The sequence below is a fragment of the Notamacropus eugenii genome, chromosome 4, assembly GCF_028372415.1.
Source record: "Notamacropus eugenii isolate mMacEug1 chromosome 4, mMacEug1.pri_v2, whole genome shotgun sequence".
NCBI lineage: Eukaryota > Metazoa > Chordata > Mammalia > Diprotodontia > Macropodidae > Notamacropus > Notamacropus eugenii.
The window spans coordinates 406,944,254-406,968,243 of NC_092875.1; the positions used below are offsets into that span (position 1 = coordinate 406,944,254).

A 23,990-nucleotide genomic window follows, 5' to 3' on the forward strand; every position below is an offset into this window, starting at 1 on the left:
CTTTTTAGTTAAGTGCTTTCTTGTTTTGTTTTGTTTTTAGGAGTAGAAGGGAAGGTATTTCAAAGCAATCTATTGACCAGCTGTTTTGTGCCTCTGGGTTCCACATAATCTTCTGTCATTCATAAATATTGTATGTGTATATATGTGTGCACACTCACATGCATGCATGCATACATACATGATTTTAGGCTACCTCCTCCCCACCCCCAGTGTGTATGCATAGTCCTGTGTAACATAAAGAATATAAATTCTTTTTAGCTAGCTAAAATATGAGAAGGTCAGTCTGTTTCAAAAATAACTTAGAGTGAAAGAATCTTTAAATTGGCAGGACCCCGTAAGTAAAACTATGAAGAATTCCAAGGCCAAATGATATCATTTTATATGGTTCATATTATTGTTAATCTCCCTTGGAGAAGAAGACTGGTACAATGGATTGGGTTTTGGTGAAAGAGGATCAGGGTTCATATCCCATCTCTGTCACTAGCTTTCCTATATGGCCTTGAATAGTTATCAAACCATCTATGCATGAGATGGTGGGAATACATAAAAAGGCAGAAAACCATTTCTGTCCTCAAAACCATTCTCATGGGGGAGATAATGGGCAAACAACTATGGAGCTAATGTCATTGGGAAGTCACTGGGAAGTGGGAATCGTGGGAATCAGGGGAATCAGGAAAAGCTTCTTGAAAGTTTTATTTTAGCTGGGACTTGAAGAGAGCTGGGGAAGCCAGGAACCAAAGATATGGCAAGAATTCCAGGTATAGGGACCCATGAAAATGCTGGGAGTTAGGAAATGGGCAAGTAAGAGACTAAGTAACTAATTAGTAGGGAAAGTACTTGCTAACCACTGTGGCCTTCAGTTTCTTCTTCTGTACGGTGAGATGATTAGATTGATGACTGGTAAAGTCTTTTGTAGTCCTGAGGTCCATAATCCTTTCATCCTTTTATATTCATCAAAAAATAATTTATTTTCTTGCTATGAAAAATTTTTGCAAAGAATATTTTTTAAGTGTTTGAATAACTTGCATGCAACATAGGAATTGTATAATAGGCTAACTAGTCATTGTATAAAATTCTTCAGTTAAAATGGTAGTCATTTCATGTGCTGAAGATTTTAATAATTTTAGATCTGGAAATAGGAAATCAGAGGTTTCTTTAGGATGCCATACATGTTGTATGTATCTGATTTTACCTTTAAGTCAGGTACATACACTATGAGTTGTCTTTTAGGCTACTACTCACTGTGTTGTTAAGGACAAAATCTTGAATGACTTGAAAATTGAGGTTCTTTAAAAATATATAATTTAAAATACATAAGTAGAAATTACTGGATTATGGTGGTTTCTGTAATTTAAATAGAATATGAGTCACTGTTGTGAAGACTGAGTACACACCCAGCACCCACCCAAAATTCTGTTTTCTTCTGAATATATTTTAATTATATGTAATAGATAGAAGGCATTGTTCTTTGCTCATACAGAAGACAAGTGGCTAACAGAGGCATTGTTTCCATTTTCAGTTATTTCTAGTAGCTGAGGCCCTCTGTTTTGTTGAAATTCAGAATCACCCCTGGAATGGACATGGCAAATGACTTTAATCATTGTAGATAATGAGTTTATGAGAGTATGAGTCTAATAGAACTAGATTATCTCGGGGCTCAAGGTTAGTCTGAATCTAATCTTTTCCTTCCCTAGTGAAGGATTTTCCTTTTTCTTTGTGACCTTCCACCCTTCCTTCCTAGTCATAAGTGTGAGAACCAAAGTAGCCACACCTCAAGAATTGGAGTGGGGTCAGCAAGAGGTTTAAGAGGTAGCCACGAACATATTAAACTATTCACAAGATTCAGGACTTGGAGGAAAATGTCAAAGGGCGAAGAGGAACATCCAATTGCCTTTCCCTCCTGAAATAGATAGGAGTTCTAGGAATTAGAACTCACTGATCCTTCTGATTAATTCATTCCAAGGCTTTGGGGGTAAAGTCATCTTGTTTAAAATCCTCAGTTTAGAGAGATGATGGTTAGGAAACAGCCAGTGGTTTGCACCAAATGTGTTGGAGAGTTCTTACATCCAGAGACAGGTTTGTACTGGTTTGCTCATTTGTACTTAACTCAGTGATAGAAAAAAGGTGCTCAATACATGCGTTTTGGTTAATGTTCTGTGGGATGTTAATGTTAAAATAGGTCAAATCTCTAGTTTTTATGCTTTCCTTTCCTGGGAACGAAAGGAAAGGTTGGGTCCCCAAGCATTTATTAAGCACCTACTGTGTACCTGGCCTTAAGCTCTAAGGATACAGAGAAAAGCAGAAGCAGTGCCTGCCAGCCCTGGAGGAGCTCACAGTCTCACAGGGCCTCGCAGGGAGAAACAACATGGAAACAACTGTGTACAAATAAGATAGATACGGAACAAGTTGAACATAATCAGTAGAGAGAAGGTAGCAGCATTAAGGGGGACTGGAAAAAGTTTCTGACAGAAGGCAAGATTTTTAGCAGATATTTTTTAAAAATCCAAGGTAGTCAGGAGGTGATTGGGAAGTATTTGCTGAATGTAATAGGTAGGTGACCCATCAATTTTTAAGAATTTATCAATAAAACTTTTCAGTTTTTACACATGTAATAGCTCAGACTCGCTGAAAAGGGTCAGTTTTTGGTACAGATCCAACAAGTTGGATCACAGGGTTAGTTTAAAAGATGAACTATTTAGGTACAGCAGTATTACCACATCTAAAGATATAATTATTTGTACTTCAGTGTAATCACCTGGTTATGTCATGGCATTTAAAAATCCTGTGCATTAAGTAATGTACTTTATCATCTATTGGTGTGGGAGCAGATTGCAGTTTTTAAAAATAACATAAATTAAGGCAGTACATGCCCTATTTTATTTGCAAATGTAACATTACTGAGAAGAATTTTATAAGTAAGCACATCATGATCCTTTCAAAGATAAACAATTAACAGGACACCATGAAATAAAATTAAGCTGAACAAAATGCCATTTTTAATCTTTGTAAAACTTGGGAGATGGAGGAAGTCTTTTTCTAACTTAGGCCAGGATAAAGTAGGCGATTGACTCATCTTCTAACACTTTATAAAATCATATCAATCTGAGTAGATAAAACTTGGTATGTTTAAAACCCTCACTCATTTCTTTGTAAACATCTTCACAAATTAAAACTCTTTTAGAACATTAGCCAAGAATTTAGCCACTGAAAACTTCTTGGGAGAAAATTGGAAAATTATTATCTTACATGAGACCTCAGAATCCTTTGAGATCATATTTATTTGGAAAAAAAGTTTAGCAGTGAACTCTTGAAAAGATTTTTACTGCGATTTAAAAATTTTTCTCCTTAATTTCATATCACTGGAACTCTAGATGTCCAAAGCTGCTGGGACCTCTGTGCTTTTCTTTGAATATCATTGGCTGTGTGAAGTTGAGATGATTAGGTCTAGTGTGCTCAGATAATGAGATCTTCAGTATATTTGCCATTTCATATTTTTATATGAAGGATCAGGAGTAGTTTCTTTAATATTTTTGGCCTAACCTCCACTTAAAGTACTAGAATAATGTTACAATGTGGCCTGGAGGTGCCTCTGCATTCTTTAAGCTGATACTGACTCTGCAAAGGCCCATGTGTCTGCTCTTTGAGTTTGGAGAGGCTCCTAATACAGAAGCTTGGCCACTGCTATCTCCCAAAGTTCAGAGGGAGGGTGTTTTACTGTGCTACCTGAAGAAATATGAATGCTGATGATATTAATGTCTTTGGGACTGGAATGGGAACTCTCTATAATAAAATCATATTTTTCTCACTTCCTAGGATACAGTCTCCATCTAGGTAGTCAATCTTGTTTGGAGATATTCTTTGGGTCGGAAATTCTAGAAATTTTAGAAACATTCTTACAGAGAAGAACCGTTTTGAACCTTCTCTTTCTTACCTGCTATGAAATTGTTGCAATCAGTGCTGTTAAGATTTATTGGGTAACAATATCTGTCATTATCTGTCCTCTTCTGCTTAGATTTTAGTCCTTTGTTTGTGTAGAGGGTATACTATATGCAGTCATCTTGTCATTGTTAGGTCTATTGTAAATCCTAGAGTGTGATCCTTGATTCATTCATTTAAGGCTTAGGTATTGTTAGGACTGGAGCAGCTGGGTGCAATGGGTAGAGCGCTGGACCTAGAGTCAGGAAGACTCACCTTCCTGAGTTCACATGTGGCCTCAAATACTCACTAGGTGTGTGACCCTGGGCAAGTCAGTTATCCCTCTTTGCCTCATTTTCTCATCTGTGAAATGAACTAGAGAAGGAAGTGGCAGACTCTTCCAGTATCTCTGCCAAGAAAACCCTAAATAGGGTCATGAAGAGTTAGACACAACGGAAAAATGATTGAATGACAAAACCTGAATGGATAGGCAAGTCTTAACTATTTAACCACTCTGGCCTCAATTTCCTCATTTATAAAATAAGGAAGTTGGACTAGTTGACTCCTTTCAGCTCAAGAAAACCCCAAATTGTGTCAGATAGGGCTGAACAACAACTGACCAAAATTTTTGTGAGCAGAAGCTGATTTGGAAGAGCAAATGTATGTAAGCAGTACTGTCTAGCATTGTATGAATAAGGTTATGGTCAGTGGTTTGCTCCTGTGGGGGCAGGCCTCTTGACTTTAACCTGTCTCTCATTGGCCCACTGTCTGCCAAGTATATGCCACAGATCAGAAAGGAGAATGGGCAAGTGAGTATGGATGGATCAGCCCAAACCTATCACCATTACCAGAAAAATGACTAGGAGCAAAGGGCCTGCAGTTATCATCTCTCTGTAAAGGAGTTGATTTTTTTTTTTTTGTCTATTTCACTAGGGGTAAAAATTAGCTACAATCAAAATCCATTTTTTCCATGATGGATTTGATTAAACCAAATAGATCTTTTTTGAAAGAGAATGAAAATTATTTTAAAGGAAAAAATCTTCCTGAATATTAGGAGAAAAATATGGCAGTGTTTCTCCTGTTATAAACAAATTAAAATATTTCTAAATGCAATCAATGTTATAGAAAAGGCTCATTAAACATCATTAGCGATGGCATCTCTGCTTACCAGCTGTCATTTCCACTTGGTAACATCCTGTTTTTATCCTAGTACTGGTTTTTAACTGAAATGGTATTTCATCATCACCATCAGAGCTTTTGTCCCACGCCCTGTTTTCCCCCCTTTTCACTCTCTCTTCTTATGAATTTATTATTTGTCTACAGGTGACTCACGCACATCTGCGATCTATTCCCAGTCTTCCTCCTGAGCCACCCCAGTCAGGCATCTCCAACTCCTTGTTGCATATTTTAAATTGGATGTCAATCAGTCAACCAATAACATTTATTAAGTGCTTACTGTGTGCTAGGCTATATGCAAAACCACAGACCTGCTATAAGAAGTGTGAGATGATGTACAAAACTTGAACTCACTATCTTCTCCCTTCTTTCCAAAATCCTTCTGAGCTTCTTTTTTTTTTTTTTTAGAGGAACACTCTCATCCTTCCAGTCACCAAGGTTCACAGACCTTGAGGTTATCATCGACTCTTCATTTACAGGTACTCTGTTTAGGTAACAGTTCACCAGAAAGCTTTGTTTTAATTTATCATTAGTCTAATATCGAAGCCATTTCTAATTTAGAGAAATGTCCAAACTGGAATATAGTTTCCCTCTACCCCTTTCTGATATGATGTTGCTTCAAAACAATTTAAGGTAATATTTACAGGAATTTTTATCAAGGAAAAGATATCTTAAAACACAACCTAGTCTAGCATTTTAGAATTGAGCAAACAACTCTGTCTGGTTTCTCTTGGATGACTTCCTCTGTATCTCCTTAGTTGTTTTTCTGCTTCCTCTGGAAATAATGAAGTTTCTCCCACATGTTTATATCTGAGAACAGAATTTGAAAAGAAGGCACTTTAAGTGCCTGCTTTTGAATGGAAGAGGGAACTCGCAGGTGAGCAGGCCCCTACTCTAAGTGGACAGATGCAGGAGATTGCCCCCCACATGGGTCTACCTCTTAGTGTCCTAGGTTCTTATTCTTTATTAAGCCATCTGATTTATCAACTAATCTGTTCACCTAATGAAAGGCTCTTTTTTCCTTTTGTCTTGGACTTGGACATCTACCTACCTTTCTGGGAAGTCTGGGAAGAGTTTTAGAGAAAATATTATTTCTAGAAAATCTAAAAAGATGATTTTAAAGTATACTGCCATATAGGCGAGAACATTATCTGTCTGTCTATCTATCTATATCTGTCTGTCTATCTATCTATCTATCTATCTATCTATCTATCTATCTATCTATCTGTCATCTATCCATCTATGGTTTCAGCTGTAAGTCAGATGGATAGGTATCTAAGGATGTCCCTAGATACCTATATTTCCACTGACAAAATCAGATTCATTTTTGCTGTTGAGCCATTTGACAGTGCCAAGTTCTTGGTCTCAGTAACTTTCTTTTTTGGGTCTCAGGTAGCTGTGGCTTTAGCGCCTCTCAAAACAGTCGCCATTGTCTCTTGGGGGGTGTTACTTGCCATGATGATCTCTTTGAGGACTGGACAGAAGGACTGGTGTTCTGGGGGTACAACCACACCCCAGGGCTTTTGAGTGTACCTTAAGCTGATTAGTGGCAGTTCATTAGTGTCTAGTGGCTACAATTATTTCACCCCTCAAAGATGGCCAGGGGACTGAAAGGGAAACAGAATTGGTGATCTTGGGAACATAGCTATTCTCCAGTGTCTTAGGTCTTGGCTGTCTTCATCTGGTTTCAGGGGAAGTGGTGGTAATAGTTAAAATCATATTAAGGGGGCATAAATGAAATGTAACATGATCTATTCTCATTCAGTTTGGCCTTGAGGGATTTTCATACCTGTATTTTTAGTAAATATAATCTGAGACTTTTCCCTGGCAGACTGGATTCAATGTTAGGATGCCTGTTCAGATCGTAAGCTCTTTATTTTATTACTACTTTTGTGACCTTGGACAAGTGCCTTATCCTTTCTGCACTTCATTTTCCTTATTTGTAGAATTTGGGGATAGGATTAAATGACTTTTAAGGTCCTTTTCATACTAAATGTATGAATTTTCTGATATTAACTGGATTTCAAGCTTAGGGCTTAAGGCTTGACCTTGGGGATTGAGAGAGCTGGTGACTGGTAGGCCCAAGCTTGTTGCTTCAGGGAGAGAGGGACCATTACTCCCCCCCTTCATCCGCTTGGCACATAATCAGTGATACAGAGCACTAAGACTTGAGTAGGAAAGATTAGCTTGTACAAATACCAGTTCACAGTGAGAGCTTTATGCTTGGGTATTAAATATGCATATACAGTCTTAAACTGTATATGCATATTTAATTTTTACTGAGGATCTCAGCTGAATCATATCTGTTTTATCAGTCAAGTAAAATAAGGTCTGTGCAGTGTCTGGACAGTTCAGTTAAAGTAAGACAAACTTAAAAGGCATCTCTAGGAAAAGAGGATTTGAATAAAACAAGATAAGAGGTTTGGAGATCAATTGCTCTGGAAATGTATTATGTGTTTCAGAAAAAAATGTAGAGTTTTTCTGTTCTCTCCTTTTGTTTTCCATGTTGCTTTCCTTTAAGAAATTCAGGCTTTTGATTTATATTCAAACCAACCCAAGTTTAAAATAAGATACATTATAGCCTCAGTTGAAACATGGTTCACATCGTCAACCAGTTTGGTACTCATCTCAGTCCTTCCTTTTAAAATGCTGAGTGCAAGCTTTTAAAAGTTCTTAGTAAAGTTCTGGAAAGCTGAGAAATAAATGAAAAAAGGGAAACAGTTGAATTTGTGATAGCTTAGCCAGTCACTGCTGTTTTCGGGGAATCATGTCTTCTGCAGGGGCTGGGAATTTTTTCCCCCTTTTCCTTTGTTCACTCTTTGGCAGCTTTGGAAAGATCCTGAGAAAGTGTTGAAGTTTTGCTCCTTTCCCTGAAGCGAGGGCCTGTTCTTTGCTGTCTATCCAGTGGCCAGCTGGGAGGCAGGACAGAATACCTCCCATTCACACAGTCGTCACCCAGGAACAGCAAGATTGTGAAATATACTTAGTCTGTGTAGTTCAGAAACAGACAGAGGAGGCGCTCCATCTGCTAAGGGAAGCACCTTGAGCCTTGTTTCTGGTAGGGAAGAGAGCCCTGAACACACTGAACAAATCATCACTTTCTGACTTTGCTGTTGCATGCTTGCTTTTTTTTTTTTTTTTTAATGTGTGATCCCTTCTTTATCTTCTGTGGCATATACGTTTCTCAGCTTACTCATGGAATAATAATCACCATTAGCTTTAACTTTTCCTTAATGGTTTTTTTTTTTATTTATTCCCTTTGCTAGCTGGATTGCCTTTTGCAATTCTTACTTCAAGGCATAGGCCCTTCCAGCGTGGAGTGTTCTGTAATGATGAGTCCATCAAGTACCCTTACAAAGAAGACACCATATCTTATGAATTATTAGGTGGAATAATCATTCCATTCAGTTTAATCGTTGTAAGTTAAATCTCCTTTTCTTGAAGTATGTCATTTTGGGGTTATTTGCTTTTAAATTTTTGTGTCATCTGTTAAATATATGTAAATTGAGAAGCAAACTTACTTAATGTATTTAATCCTCAGAAGCAGTTGAAGATAATAAGAAACGATTGATAACAACATTTATATAGTGCCTAGTAGGTACTATGCCCTTTGTAAGCACTTTACAGATATCATATACTTTGATCCCAAGAGGTACGTGCTATTATTATTGTTACCCTTTTATAGATGAGGAAACTGAGACATGCAGGACAAGTGACCTGCCCAAGGATACTTGACTGGTCCCTAGAGATGGGATTTGATCTCAGGCCTTTCTGACTTCAGGCCCAATGCTCTCTACCCACTGTGCCATCTTGCAGCCTAAGATAAGATCTGTAGTGGAATTAATCTGTGAGCTTTTCTCTTTCAAAAAGTAGGTACAAAAGAATAATCAAATATTAGAGTAAACTTTATTATGAAGGTAGATTTTATGTTAGTTCATATTTATTTTCCCCCATATCTCTGGTTTTAGAAATACAACATCTTATGCACAGTTTTTTAAAAGAGAAATGATAATTTCAGCCAAAATGTTAGTCTGTTTTAGAAGGTAATGGTTTCCCTTCAATAGAAATCTTCTAGTGAAGGCTGGATGACCACTTCTTTTCCATGTTGGAGAGCAGAACTGGATCAGGGGGCTTCGGTGATCACCTTTCCAATTCTAGTTCTTTGAGATTCTCTGGTCTGGATTAAAAAAAAAAATCCTTTTTCTCAGAAGTTATGAAGAGAAGGAAAAATTTCTAACTGTTTTAAGTTTCATTTGACCCTTAGAAAGAACTTTTTTTTTCAGAGCATTTTCATATAATACCATAAGAGGAAAGGGGAGGAAGGGAGGAAAGGGAAACTACAATTTTGTACATAATTAAAATAAGTACTTAAGTTTTTTTTAGTGGACATGTAGAGAAGGCCACAGATTAACCCCTAATTCTTGTAGAAAATAGAACAAGGAATTTTTTTCTATTGTGGATAATTTGTAAATAGATAAGACAATACCATATAAATAATAGTCATACAAGTTTATTTGGAGAGAGGGGTGTTTCTTTCATCATGTTTTGGGTTGATAATTTACTGAGCATTTGGTATTAACATGTCATCTAGAGAAAACACTACAAATGTAAATAACTTATCCCTTCTCTGATTTATCTTAATACTAAAAACAATACAGACGTGAATTCCTAATGTGGGAAACTGTCTTAAGGGAAGTCTGGCCAGAATGGACATTTTTTCTGCCCAGTGCTGAAAACCTCCTAATGATTAATATTATTAAAAAGTATTTACAGTTAGTAACTAGGTACTTACAAACTCATTCTTACTAGACTGTTAGGTAATTGCTAAGTTATGTTAGTGATTGACTTTCCTTGGTATGAAGATACCTTCTTCAAGAAACCATTAAGTTGTATTTCATTTTTTACTCTGGTTTGGAAATCAGTGAATCTACTTAGTTTAAATCTTTGCATTTTTGAGTTGATGGTCAAAATACAAAAGTAATTAATATTTCTTATAAAAAGGGGCAATTTTTTTAAAAATTAGGAATATTGCTCTGAGAAAATACTATTTAAATAGAGACTTACTTGAACTAGATATGTGATTTAATTGATGAAGGGAATTCCTGGTGAAAAAACTTGCTATACACATATAAATCTAGTTTAAGTATATTGCAGTTGATCAGAAATTTGTCGTTACTTGAACAAGGAATATGCTAATATTAATCCTTGTACTCTGTAGGAAAACTTGTTAAGCCAGTATTAGGAAAAATAGTTTTTAATGACCTAAGAGAATGAGTTTTTCATGGAGTATAAAAGTATCACTCGTTTATGAATAGTGTTATTACAGAACCCAGAAATGTTTAGGATGGTTCATTGATGTACTAATTTCCAGTTGGCATAGCCTTTCCTAAACTGTATGTATTCTATAGAATCTGGTGTTCTGTATCACAAGGTTAGGAAATTTAAATGCTATTATGTTTTTTCTTTATAGCATATGAAATGTGAATTACGTAGATTTCAAATCATGAGAGTAGAATTATTTTTCTTTTTTGTTCAAAAGTTTTCCTAATCCGTTTTAGTCATGAGAGTAGAATTATTTTTCTTTTTTGTTCAAAAGTTTTCCTAATCCGTTTTAGTCACATTGTATTTCGTACCTCTAAGTCCCTGAAATGACTCACTAGAAGTTGTGGATATTGTTACCTGCAAAATTTTTAAACCTCAAAATGCCCTGTGTCCAAATTAGTTTGGGGAAATGCTATTCTAGTCTGTTTGTTAAAACTGAACTTTTACCAGGCAGTAAATAATTAGCTTAGTTTCAGTTGCTTTATATGTTTGAACAGTAATAAAACTAAATTTCTTGTTTTAAAAATTCAATAATTTAAACTTTTCTGACAGTCTTTGTATTTCAGAAAAGTTCAACAGGTATTTATTTGTGTTTACTTTGTGCAAGGCAGATGGAGAATTCAGAAAAGCCTAAGACATGACTCCTGCACTCAGGAAGCGCCTAGTCTAATTTAGGAGAGGATGACCTAAATATGTTAAAATTCTGTAACAAGAAAATATTCATTCAGGAGAGCGATGCAAGGAGAGTTATCAAGTGAATCATACAGGCAATTGTAAGGATTTCAGTGGACAGAGATTTGTATGTTGCTTTCAATGTTTCACAATTTATCGATTAGTTCAGACTGTGGTATGAATATAGATGGATCTGTATGCCAGAGTATAAGCAATTTGAACCTTCCTCTCCTTGGAAACTTTCATTGCCTCTCTGCCACCTACAGGATGGCAATATGATCAGAGTAATGTTTTAGGAAAATTGATTTGGGTAGTAATATACTGAATAACTTTAATAGAGAAGAGGAAGGAGCCCAAAGATTGATAGACTGTTAGAGCTAGAAATAAAGTTAGTGGCAGAACCAAGACTAGACCCCAGATTTCCTGACTCCCAGTCCTCTACTTTTCACTACATCAGCGTAATGGTGGCTTGCCTTAGAACCTAATTTGCTCAAGTAGCTCTGGAGTTGCAAAGCATTATTATATTAGTATTGTCATGCATCCTTTCTTTAAGTAGTATTTATTTAGTACAATCATTCTCAATGAAATTCATACTTGCCAAACTCTTCATTATTTTTTTTTTAAACTTAACTTTAGTTGAGCAGCACTATTTGGTATGGCCCAGACCGAGTTGTGTAATACTCCAGGGGTAACATGTTTCTTTGACCTTAATGTTTCTTCATTTAATTGAATAAACCACAGTTCTCAAAACTATTAACCCACAAAGTCAAATTTTAAAACATCTGTTTCAAGATGCTCCATTCGGAGGTTATTGCAATAAGCAAGTAGTTGTAGTAAGATATTTATTGAAATAGTCTAGGTTTTAGGTGGATCGACACTTGAAATTGGGTTGGTAGTGGTAGTGAGGTTTCTTGCCATGTTAATGAGATGCAATCAAAGATAGCTCTAATGTTTCAAGCCTTTGTATTGAGGAAACAGCAAAACTTTTCACAGAAACAGAATAGTCATTCATACAGGGATAGATAAATTTAGTTTTATATGTATTGTGTGACTATGCAGCTTCCAAGTAGAAATGTCCAGGATGTAGTCATCACTGCAAGACTAGAGCTTGGAGGAGAGGTCACCAAAGACATGTAGATTTGGGAATGGTTCTTCATACAGATAATTAAAGGACTGGAGTCAATCCCTAGTCAGGAAACATTAAGTGTCAAACACTGTGACAAGCACTGGAGATTAAAATAAAAAGACAGACTAGGAATGATGAAGGAAGATTATATGCCAAAGGAAGCTGCAGGAGGGGGGAGCAAGAGGGAACCTAGCTGGAAAGGAGAACTTTCAGGAGGAGTTTTTTCTCTAGCCTCCAATCGCACTAAGGCCAGTAGTAAAGAGAAGGAGGGTCATAGGGCAAGGACTGAATCTTGGGGAAGACTCACAATTAAGGTGCAGAAGGCATAAGAAAAGCCAAAGAAGGAGTTCTGTTTTAGAGGGTGGAGAAGAACTTAGACAATGTGGTATGATGACAATTAAAGGAAGAGAGAATTTTAAGGGGAACCAATAGCAGAGAGGAAGGAAGAATGATAATTGCCATTAGATCATATGGCATTGTTGACTTTTAAGACGGCTATTTCAGGATAGTGAAGAGGATGAATCCACATTACGGACAATTAAGGGAGTCAGGGAATGGTGAGAGAGAAGAAATAGTGGTCATAGGTAACTGAAGGGACAGATGCTGTTCCTTCTAGGTGGGAGTGAAATTGAGGGGACAGGTAGAGGAGTTGTCTTTGGAAATGAGAAGAGCTAGCTCTACCGCCTAACACAGGATAGAAGTGCATGGGCCTGTATCCATTCAGTATTTAAATGTAGACTCCCATCTGTTTTTTTAAACTCAATCCTCTTGATAAGATGACAGAATGAGTAGAAGGTGGATGAGGTTGGTTTAGGAAAGCAAAGAAGGTTTGGAATATATTTTAGTTTGCTTGTTCAACTGTAACTTTTGAGCACCTATACATGTAAGGTTCTGAGGGGTATACAAAAGTTAATAAAACAAGTCTCTGATCTCAAGGAACATATAGCCCAGAGGTGGTTAGGTGGCACAGTGGATACTTTAACCGTGAGTTAGATACCTGAGTTTTGATTCTGTCTTTGGCACTTAATACCTGCATGACCTTGGTCAAGTCATTTAAAGTCTCTCTGCCTTGGCTTCCTCATGTGTAAAATGAGGCTAGATTCAGTGACCTCTAAGGTCCCTTTCCAGTTCTAAATACACAATCTTAGATTCATGAAAATAACTGATCCAAACTTAAGTGAGATGAATCTTGAAGCAGAGGTGCAAATGAAATCTCTGTGAGATTTTAAGAGTAGATAGAAAACATTCCTAGTCTAGCGGAAGCTCTTGTGAAATAGGTGTCATTGACTAACATGGAAATGGTTTTCACGACTGAACATGTATAACCTGTATTATAAGTGGGAGGGGATTGGAGGGACAGAGGGAGAGAATTTGGAACTCCACATTTTAAAAAATGGATGTTAAAAATTGTCTCTACATGTAATTGGAAAAATAAAATACTATTAAAAAAAGAAATAGGTGCTATTGGGGCTGAGCTGTGAAGGATGTGTAGCATTTCAAAATGTGGAGATAGTAGTAAAGGGACTGTTCCAAAAAGCTGGTGAGAGTAATAAAAAATATTCTTAAGCAATGTTAAGTCCCAGAAAAAATCAGAAAATAGGAAGGGAAAAGCAAGTAGTAGGCTAGTACTTCACTAGACCAGGTTCCAGCTGTGGACCTGAGGGAGGTAGGGAATGTGGAATGTGATCATGGCCTAGGTAGAACCTGAAGTGAATCTAGTGAGTGGTAAGTTGGCACAGGAGTGGGGTTGGGACCCAGTGGCAGTTAGATGTTGCAATAAGGTTTGGTAAAATGGTAGGGGCAGGACAGAAGTTAGGGTGGTATGAGGGTAAAGTATGGGGATAAGGAGGTATGACCTGAAGAGGCATCAGTCACAGTGGTGGCTTTTGCCAATGGATGGATCTCAATGAGTCATACTAAATATTGGCCAACTTAGCGTCTGGAGACTGTTAACTATGCTTCATAATATATCTATATTGAGTACCAGTGAATGAGGAAAGGAGGCAATCAGGCAACCAGATGTGGCTTAAAAGGCAGTTGTTAAGTAGAACCTTCTACAAATGGAAAAACCTTCCTTCAGGTGAGCCCCACCTTCCCAGAGACCTCGGGGCTCTCCATGCCTATCCCCCCACACCCTGATTTATTGAATTCCTACATTTGAGGTGAGTATACAAGGATTAAGATCCCATTCCCCTAGGGTCTCATAGTCTACTTAAAGGAATTAATATCTAATTCCAGAATCTAATACCATCATTGTTACCTCTAAATCATGTCACATAGGTAGCCCCACCCTATAAAAATGGAATTTGAACTGCAGTGTAATTTGTTTGCTAAAATCATATGTGTATTTAAAGATAAGGAAACTAGTAAACGACTTGCTACCTGAAATTGTACTTCGGCCTATCCCATTTCCTTTCTCCAGTTAAAACCACATGATAAAAGTCAAACGTGACAAATTCTTCTTAGTTCTCTATTGATTATCTGAATATATCTTTGTCTCTAGCTCATGTAGCCAGAGAGTAGTTTATGTTTTTTTAGTAAATGCTTCTTTTTTAATAGCCATTTATTATTCTTTGTGTTTCCAGGCATATTGTCCTAAATACTTAAAGCATTTTGGAAAGCTTTCTTTTGTGACTTCAAGATCATTAAAATACTAGGATTTAGACCTGATAGGGACCTATCAGAGATCATGTGATCCGCATTCCTCAAACCAGAGAATTTGTTTCTTGGTTGCTCAAGATAGTAAGTAGCAGAACCAGGATTTTTGAACCAAGATTCCCAGTAAAGATGCTGTTGGTTCAGGTGCCTTACTCCTATTCATTGCTTCAAATTATTTATATTAAAATGATTTATTCTTCTTATCATTAGTAATATTGTTATCCTCATATACAAATAGCAGACATCTGGGAAACTCAAAATTGCTGAATTTATGGGAAGATTTGACTTAATTTCTGCCAAAAGTGAAAAAAAAAGTTGAGGAAAGATGTACTTGAAATGCCTGTTTTTTGAGGAGGGGGAAGAATCAACTGAGCAGATTTTTAGTGACTGTTTTATTAAGACTTCCTAAAGGAAGTCTGGCTTAAAGATCTGTTGGAAAGGCAGAGTAGAGAGGCCCTATCAGCTAAATAAATGTTCTTTGTACCCTTGGCAGCAGTATTCAGTCCCTATTCCTTTACTTCATATTTTGACTTCCTCAAATTACCACCCTTTTGGCAAAGCAGACATTTTTCTTCCATAGAAAGGTCAAGGATAAATGAAAATGTGACTTAGAATAAAATATACTTCACATAAGAGGGTATTCCAATTGAGTCTTTAATGAGCTAGTATGGGAAAGTTTGCTCTCTTTGAAAAATGAGGGCTTCCATTTAAAGGACACCAATATATTAATCAGCCTTTTAAAGCTGTGAAAATAGAGGGAAAAGAAGAACAAAGCCCTAAGTACTTATTAAGCACTTTCTGTGTGCCCTGCACTGTGTTTAAACACTGGGTACCAGCAAAAAGAAAGGATTTGAATCGTCTCAATCATGATTTCTTGACCAGCATCCAAAAGGAATGAAAGTGACTTTCAGGATCATTTGTATAGTTTAAATTAGGATGTCATTGCTGGTAACATGTATTTCATAACTTTGATGCTACTTTGTTTCATGATTTGAATTGCAGTTTTCATTTAATTTTTTTTAGTTGCTGAGTTTTTTTTTTTTAACGTTTATCTCTTGTCTCTCTTTTTCAGATGATTATTGGAGAAGCCCTGTCCGTTTACTATAATCTCTTGCATTCAAATTCCTTTGTCAGGAATAACTACGTAGCCACTCTTTATAAAGCCCTTGGGACATTCATGTTTGGGGCAGCTGCTAGCCAGTCCCTGACAGACATTGCCAAGTACTCCATAGGCAGACTGCGGCCCCACTTCTTAGCTGTCTGTGACCCTGATTGGACAAAATTCAACTGTAGCGATGGCTACATTGAGAACTTCCCATGTCGGGGAAATCCAGTAATAGTTAACCAGGGAAGGTAAGTGTGAAATATGTTGACCCATGGGGAAAGTTTTGCTTATTGTTTAATGTTCTAAGTTTTACTTTTTGTGTTCATAGTCCAAAGAGTGACAATCTTGTGATGATGAGACATTTATTATTATTTAGACAAATAAGCATGGCCACCAGGAGGTTCTTTTTTCCAGTTTCTTCATTTTTCTTTGCCTCTGTCAAGAACATTTAGGTGCAAATTTTTCTGTCTCCAGCTGTTTTTCATATAACTAAGCATGAAAAGTTGCATAACATCTTTAAAAATTTTTTTCAGATATGAATTCTCTCCCTTAGACAACACCCCTCCTCCCTATGTCAAGCAAAACAAATTCCCATGTTTGCCCTGCCCCTTCCCAATAAAACAAAGAAGAAAAAAGAGTTTTATTCTGTATTCTTGAATCTATCATCTCTTTATCTGGAGATGTATAGCATGTTTCATCATGAGTCCTCTGGAATTACAGTTAGCCATTTTATTGATCAGAGTTGTAAATCTTTCAGAGTCTTAATGACCGGGTTCTTTTCACTTCATCAGTACATAAAAGCCTTTCCAAGTTTCTCTGAAACCATCCCGTTCATCAACTCATACAGTACAATGGTATTCCATAGCATTCATAGACCATAACTTGTTTAGCTGTTCCCCACTTGATTGGTACACCCTTGGTTCCCAATTTTTTGCTATCACAAAAAGAGCATCTTCATAACTTCTTAATGTTCCAAGAGAACTGAGCAGGCATTTCATTCAACACCCTACCACCCCTCTCTTCCCCGTTTAGGGATTCCTTCTCCAGGATCTCTGAAGGATTGTATCCTTTTAGCTTTCACACCTCAGTCCTTTTAGAACAGTATAAAAGAAGAAGTTGATGACCCCTGCAGGACAGCCCTTCAGGTCCTTGTACAGTACATTTCTGGTATCTGTACTAAATATTCCCAAGATCCTAAGACCTCATGTGATGTTTTATTGTCCTTGATTTGTCTTCTTAAAAATGTGAAACCCAGAATTGAACACAGATCTACCTGTTCAGATTATTATTTGGAGGAAGTAAGAAGATGACTTAGCATTATTTTAAGTCAGACTGTATTTCACAAAAAGACTCAGTGGTAGAACAGCACAAGGCTAATATTGGCAAGGTGGTGACTATTTGTTGATCATTGAAATGTCCACTTGATGTTTTCTCAAAATTTGGACTATTTCCAAGGAAAGAAAAAAAAATGGTCATATGGAGAACCTAGTGGAGTAAAATACCCTTTCCACTTAGCATTCTTCATCTGAAATGTGTGAAGAGCCACATTCTTCCAGTGAAAGTAACTTTCAAGAAGTAAAAAGATTTCTTTAAAAGTTTTCTCATCTCCTGTAGACAGACCACTGTGATATTATTTAGTAAACAGTGTCAGCTTACTTCATGAGGTTTTACAGATCTTAAAGAATACGTGTTAAATAGATGTTTATTGAATGACTAGAGAATGTTTTGGTGTTTTTTGGTGAGGCAAGGTAATTGGGGTTAAATGCCTTGCCCAGGGTCACATAGCTAGAAAGTATCAAGTGGCTGAGGCCAGATTTGAACTTTGGTCCTCCTGACTCCAGGGCTGCATCACCCAGCTGCCCCTACACCATTTTAACCATAGTCCTAAATATCTCCAAGAGAAAGTGCATCTGGTTAGCACATCATCAGGGTAGGGTTTTAGGCACCTACCAAGAGTGAGAGGCTCTGACTCATGCCAACCTGTGTCAGAAAAGCTAGGTAGGGCCAGTCAGGTTGCATGGGAGAAGAAATTACTGATTATGCTCTCTATTCCAGGGCTGTGCTACTGTGCCCAGCAGAAGTAAATGGTTTCTAGAGGATGGGGCTCTGGAACCATTTAGCTGCCAAAGGTTATAGGAATTAAGAAGAAATTTTGACTAATTCATTCTTTCCAGTTTCTCATTGTTCCAGTTTACTGCCTCCCCCAAGCTATTATTTTAAAATTCATTTTATTTTTCATTTAATAAGCTTTTTTCCTCCTCTCTCTTCCACCCCTTTACTAGAAAGGGATGTGTGTGTGGCAGGGCGGAGTGGGGAACAAACCCTTATAACAAATGTGTATGTTTAAAGCAAAACAAATCCCCACATTAACTGTGTTGGAAATTGTGTGTCTCATTATGCATTTGAATCCATGACCTCTTTGTCAGGAGATGAGTGGCATTCTTCATTGTCCTTTTGGAATCGTGGTTGGTCAAGTTCATTGATCTGAGTTCTTAAGTCTTTTAAAGCTGTTTGTCTTTAAGTTGTTGTTTTTACATAAAACAGCACTTCACTTCTTTATCAGTTCATACAAGTCTTCCCAGGTCTCACTGAATTTCATTTTGTTGTTCTTAAAGCATAATAGTATTCTGTTACTTTCATATACCATAACCTGTTCAGCCATTGTTGGGAAGCTTCTATAAATGTTTCATGAATATGAGTCCTTGTCCTCAGTCTTTTGATCTCCATGTGGCACAGGTCCAGTAGAGGGGCAGGTGTCCATCCTCGTTCATAGGATATGCAAAGTTTAGTGACTTTTTGTGTGTAGTCCCAAATTGCTTTCTAGATGGATGGACTAATCCACAATATCCCCAGCAGTTTTGATGTATTTCCTTTGACAATTCTTATTTTTCTTAACCCCAAATTTGCTTTAATTTGCATTTATCTTATTAATGATTTGGGGAATTTCTTCATATGGTTGTTGGTAGCTTGCTTCTCTTCTTTTGTAAAAAAAGCCTATTCCTTTATTTGACCATTTATCAGTTGGGGCATTATTCATATATGTTTGAATCAGTTCCTTTTATATCATGGAAAATGAGATGTTTATCATAGAAACTTGCTGCAAAGATTTTCCCTTCTCTTTCACTCCCCTCCTCCCAACAGTTTATCTTCTTCATTACAAAGATTTTGTTTATCCAAAACCTTTAAATATAATATAATAATAATATAATATATTTATAATCAAAATTGTTTGTTTTATATTCTGTGATCATTCCTGTCCCTGGTATATTCTGTCCCTGGTGTATTCTTCCCCTCTAAATAGATCTGAAAAGTAATTTCTTCCTTGTTCTCCTCAAATTGCTTATGATGTAACCTTTTATATTTAGGTTATGTGTCCATTTGGACCTTATTTTGGTATATGATATGAAGTATTGTTTTAAGCCTAATTGCCATATTGTTTGCTAATTTTCCAAATAGTTTTTGTCACTCCTTACTTTGGTAGCTGGGGTCTTTGGGTTTATTGAACAGATTGTTTTCTTTCTGTATTTCGTATACCTAATTTGTTCCAATGATTGAATTTGCTGTCCATTAGTACCAAATTGTTTCAATGATTATCATTTTGTATTTAGATCTGATACTACTAGGCCTTCTTCCTCTCACTTTTAAAAAAATTATTTCGAGATCCTTGACCTTTTGTTTCTTCACATGAATTTTGTTATGGCAGTGAATAAGTAGATTAATTTGGCTGTTTTTTTTAAAATGTTGACTCTACCTGCCCATGATCAATATTTACAGTTATTCAGATCTTTATTTGTGTAAAGAATGTTTGTAATTGTATTCATGGTATGTGTGTATGTGTATGTATGTATATGTACATACATATGTGCCAGTAGGCTCTCAAATATTTTATGCTTTCTTAGTTATTTTAAATGGAATTTACCTTTCTCTTCCTACCAGATTTTATTGGTAATGTATAGAAATAATGATGATTTGTGCATGTTCATTATAATTCATATATAATTCATTATATCATCTTCCAACTGTTAAAGTTATTGTTTCAACAAGTTTCTTTCAAAGATGCTTATTGCATCTGTTGATATAATATTCCCCAAAGGAATTGAAGTACTAAATCTGTCATTGAGTTTGATTAGAATTAAAAAACTGTAATGTAAAACATAGTCTAACTTCAGCCAAGCATTTATGCCTCCTAGTCGAATGGGTAAGTATTGTGCATAGGTATTACAATTTGTTAACAAGCATTTATTAAACATTTACTATGTTCTGGACATTGTTCTATGTCCTGGGGAAACAAAGAAAGTAAAAAAACAGCCCCTGCCCTCAAGGATATCATATTCTGATATGAAAGACAGCATGCAAACAGCTGTGTCCTACCCAGATAGATACAGGATAAAATGGTGGTAATCTCAGAGGGAAAGCAGTAGCATTACAGGGGATCAACAAGGGTTCCTTATACAAGGAGAACTTTTAGCAAAGACTTGAAGGAAGCCAGGAAGTTGAGCATTCTGCTATGGGGGCCAGCCAATAAAAGCGCACAGAGATGAGATGGGAGATAGCATGCATACAGCTGATTGCAAGGTCAAAGGTGTGACCATCTCTTTGTGTCCTTGAGATGAGGTGGAGAGACTGTGTCAGACCCTGAACTTGTTGAAGAAGCAGAGGAACTGTCCTGGAGGTCACTCAGTAACAACTATCAGAATTTTGATTGAGTAATAAAGATGAATGACTGATCCTCAAAGTCAAAGTGATGGTGTTAGAAAGAGAGTTTGGAAGTAGTAGTGGAGAGTAAGGAGAATTGAGTCTTCACTGGGACCCAATAAACTGGAATTGTGGAAAAGAGGGCAAGCAGTGATGGATGGTGTGGTTGGGGACATCATGTCATGTTGTAGCAGGGATCAAAGTCCCTGAGAGGAGTGAGAAAGGGAAATGGTTCAGATGAAATCAGGTTTCTTACCTGTGGATTAGGTTTTCTAGAGAACACTGAAAAAGGGGTGGGACAGTATATGATCACAGTTTGGGGGCAGCTAGGTGGTGCAATGGATAGAGCACCAGTGCAGGAGTCAGGAGGACCTGAGTTCAAATCTCACCTGAGACACTTGACATTCACTAGCTGTGTGACCTTGGGCAAGTCACTTAACCCCAATTGCCTCATCCTGGATCATCTCCAGTCATCATCTGGTCACTGGATTCAGATGGCTCTGGAGGAGAAGTGAGGCTGATGACCTGCACAGCCCTCCCTCACTCAAAACAAAGTCAAGTGCAAGTCATGTCATTATTTATCTGATGGCATTGTCTTCTTTGGCAACGAAGGATGAACACACACACAGTTGTGGGAAGGGGTGTGGGTTGAGAGGGATGAAAATAAGGGGAATAGGCAGAAGGTAAGTAGTAAGTAGGAAAAAGGTTGGTACACTGATAGTTGGGAGTAGAGATAGAGTATATGAGGGTGGGAGTTTGTTGGTCATTGAGGAATGAGTTCAGGAAGATCAGTGGCTGGAGTGTAGACTGGGGCCTACTTTTGATGCCCAGCCTTGTGGCAGGTGATAATGTGGCATCCTGTGAGGTCCAGGAACTAGAAGGTTGGGGTGCTTGAGGGAGTATCTGGATTATATTGAAGTCTTGTAATAGGAAGGCAGGAGTTGGGTACAAGCTCAGTTGTAGCCCCAGGAGCTGAGATAAGAGATTAAAGCTGGCATGTCATGGTAGCTGTGTCCTGGGATCTCTCTGTGGAATGCTGGAGAGGGCTGACACCAGGAAGGACTCTTGAGAAAACTCGGGGAGGAGTGAGTGTGTAGAAAGGTAGACTGGATGTTCACCAGCTGAGGAGGCACAGAGGTCAGAGGCAAGGAGGCACTTTAGGAGGGTGTGAAGCACTGTTTCCTGGGAAATTGTAGAGTCCAAGATAGGCCTCAGGCAGAAGCTTGTAAATTTATTTGGGAGTCATGGCTATAAGACTGGGTGTCAAAAATGGAAAAGTATATATGTTAGACACCCCTCAATGCATCCAAAGTTCATTGCAATTGCGTATAAAGTTTATGATTGTTAGAGTCTTTATGGACAGAACTATTTTTCCACCAGGATTATTATTAATGGTGATCCTGTATTTTGGCAAATGGAGGCCCTGTTCTTTTGAACTAGAACTCTCTCCAGATGGCAGTTTGTTTTGGATGGAGTATTTCTCTTAGAAGAGCTCTGTGTTTATTTCTTCATTCCAAAAAGTGTAAAATTGGCTTCATGATGGTATTTTTTGCTGACTTGCCAAATCCAGGTAGGAAGGAAGCAGCAAGGCCAGATTCCTTTAAGAGAAAGTGAAAAAATATATAGAAACTGGATTTGGAAATGCTAAATCCCCCTTAATTTTGCTTTTAGTCATAAGGGGAAAAGTAAAATTTTTGAAAAAAGACTTCGTAGTGGATTTTCATGCTTGGAACATTTTGGAGATTTTGACATTTGTCTCTGGTGACTGTAAAACTTTCTGTAGAAAAAAAAATTGGAAATAAAAGATGAATAATCCAAAGATGAGTGAAAATCAAGGTAAAGTCTTGATGAATTGAAAGAACAAATCAGGCATGAAAGTTGCCTTACCAAAATAGAACATCAAAACCTAGTTCTGTAAAGATAAAGTAATGGTAAGAATAGATAAGTAATCACCTGTAGTCTTAAGTGTAGGTATAGTAATATAAGTTCATCACATAATGATTTTTGATGGCATCATTTTGTTTTTCGTATTCAGTAGCATGTGCTGACTTCTGGTTAATGCAATGAACAGAGTATTTCTCCATGTCCATTACCTCTGGCAGCCCTTAGATGTAACGCAGAGAGTATAGGAAAAACAGGGGAGTTTGTAATGGAAATATAAGGCTACAAGAATTCATTTTCTCTACTTCTTTCCCCACCCAGTTGGAAAAATATAGCACAGGCTAAACCTATTGAATCCAACTGTCTGGATGACTCAGTTTCATTCCTTTCATCAGAACAGAGCCTTTGAAAGTCATGCTTTAGGGAAGAGGAGAGAGAGTTGGGAAAAGGGTGGTGGTTTTTCACTGTAACTTCCTGGAAGAATGTCAGAGCTAGAGAGTTAGTTATAATATATGAATGAAGAGCTAGTATTCCCAGTTCATTTGTGTTTGTTTTCCAGAGGGTATTTCACTGAAGTTGCAGAATGACTGAACTTCATTTTGAAGTATTGGGAAAACAACTGTAATTTATTTACCAGTCCTTTTACTTTTTTCAGGAATTTTAGCTTAACACCAGACATCACTGCAATATCATTTAGAGAGAGACCTTCTTACAATAAACTTTCAGGTTATGCACACATTGTAGAGTTCCTCTAGTGCCCCTGTTAGTTCCCTAAATGGTCTATTTTATTGTTCCATTTGTTTTTAATTGAGAGTAGAAAATGAGACTTAGGCTAGCCCCGATTGTCTTGTATGTGGTTTTTAAGAAATAGTCTAGGACTCAAATGCCCATTTACAGTGGGAGAACTGTCATTAGAACCCAGGTTTTCAGACTTGGAAGTGTAGTTACCATGTTGCCTAGTAGTTAATTTGTACCTTTGTTTTCTAGCTTTTGAAAAAGTGGAGAATCTTAGAAAATCCTTAGTGTTCCAGAAACACTAATGAGAATGAGATATGTGGTTGGAGATGGGGACAGGGTAAGGCAGAGACAGGGAGAGGAAGACAGTGTATAATCACAGGCATGACAGGGTTCTTCCATACTAGACTTCTTCTTAACCTTTTGCTCATAAATTTAGAAAAACAAAACACAAAACCTTTAAAATTATATTTCAGACATATTGGTTTCCTTTGTAGTCTGTGTTTAAAAAACATTCTGAGAAGGAATCTGTAAGCTTCATTTCACTGCCAAAGGGCTTCACTACGCAAGAAAGAACCCTTCTCCAATGGATCTCCCTCAGGACATGGCCACTTTCTGACAGTTTTTCTACAAGAATGTCTATTACCAGTTGTGACAGTATTTACAAATACTCAGGGTGATGTGAATAAGTCAAATGGATTTAAT

At 37.2% G+C, this 23,990-nt stretch overlaps 2 protein-coding genes across 5 annotated transcripts in view; both read left to right on the forward strand.

Annotated features, from left to right (window-relative positions):
• Positions 1-23,990, forward strand: part of DHX29 (DExH-box helicase 29) — a 360,925-nt gene that overhangs the window by 137,944 nt on the left and 198,991 nt on the right. The gene's annotated exons all lie outside the window — the stretch shown is intronic.
• Positions 1-23,990, forward strand: part of PLPP1 (phospholipid phosphatase 1) — a 119,786-nt gene that overhangs the window by 52,135 nt on the left and 43,661 nt on the right. For 2 of the 4 annotated variants that reach the window (XM_072605623.1, XM_072605625.1), the window contains one exon: positions 15,942-16,222. In XM_072605623.1, the coding sequence (XP_072461724.1) occupies positions 15,942-16,222 (281 nt within the window). Of the gene's footprint in view, positions 1-5,499; positions 5,571-8,357; positions 8,510-15,941; positions 16,223-23,990 lie in introns of all 4 variants that reach the window. The other 2 variants (XM_072605622.1, XM_072605624.1) reach the window with 2 other exon arrangements.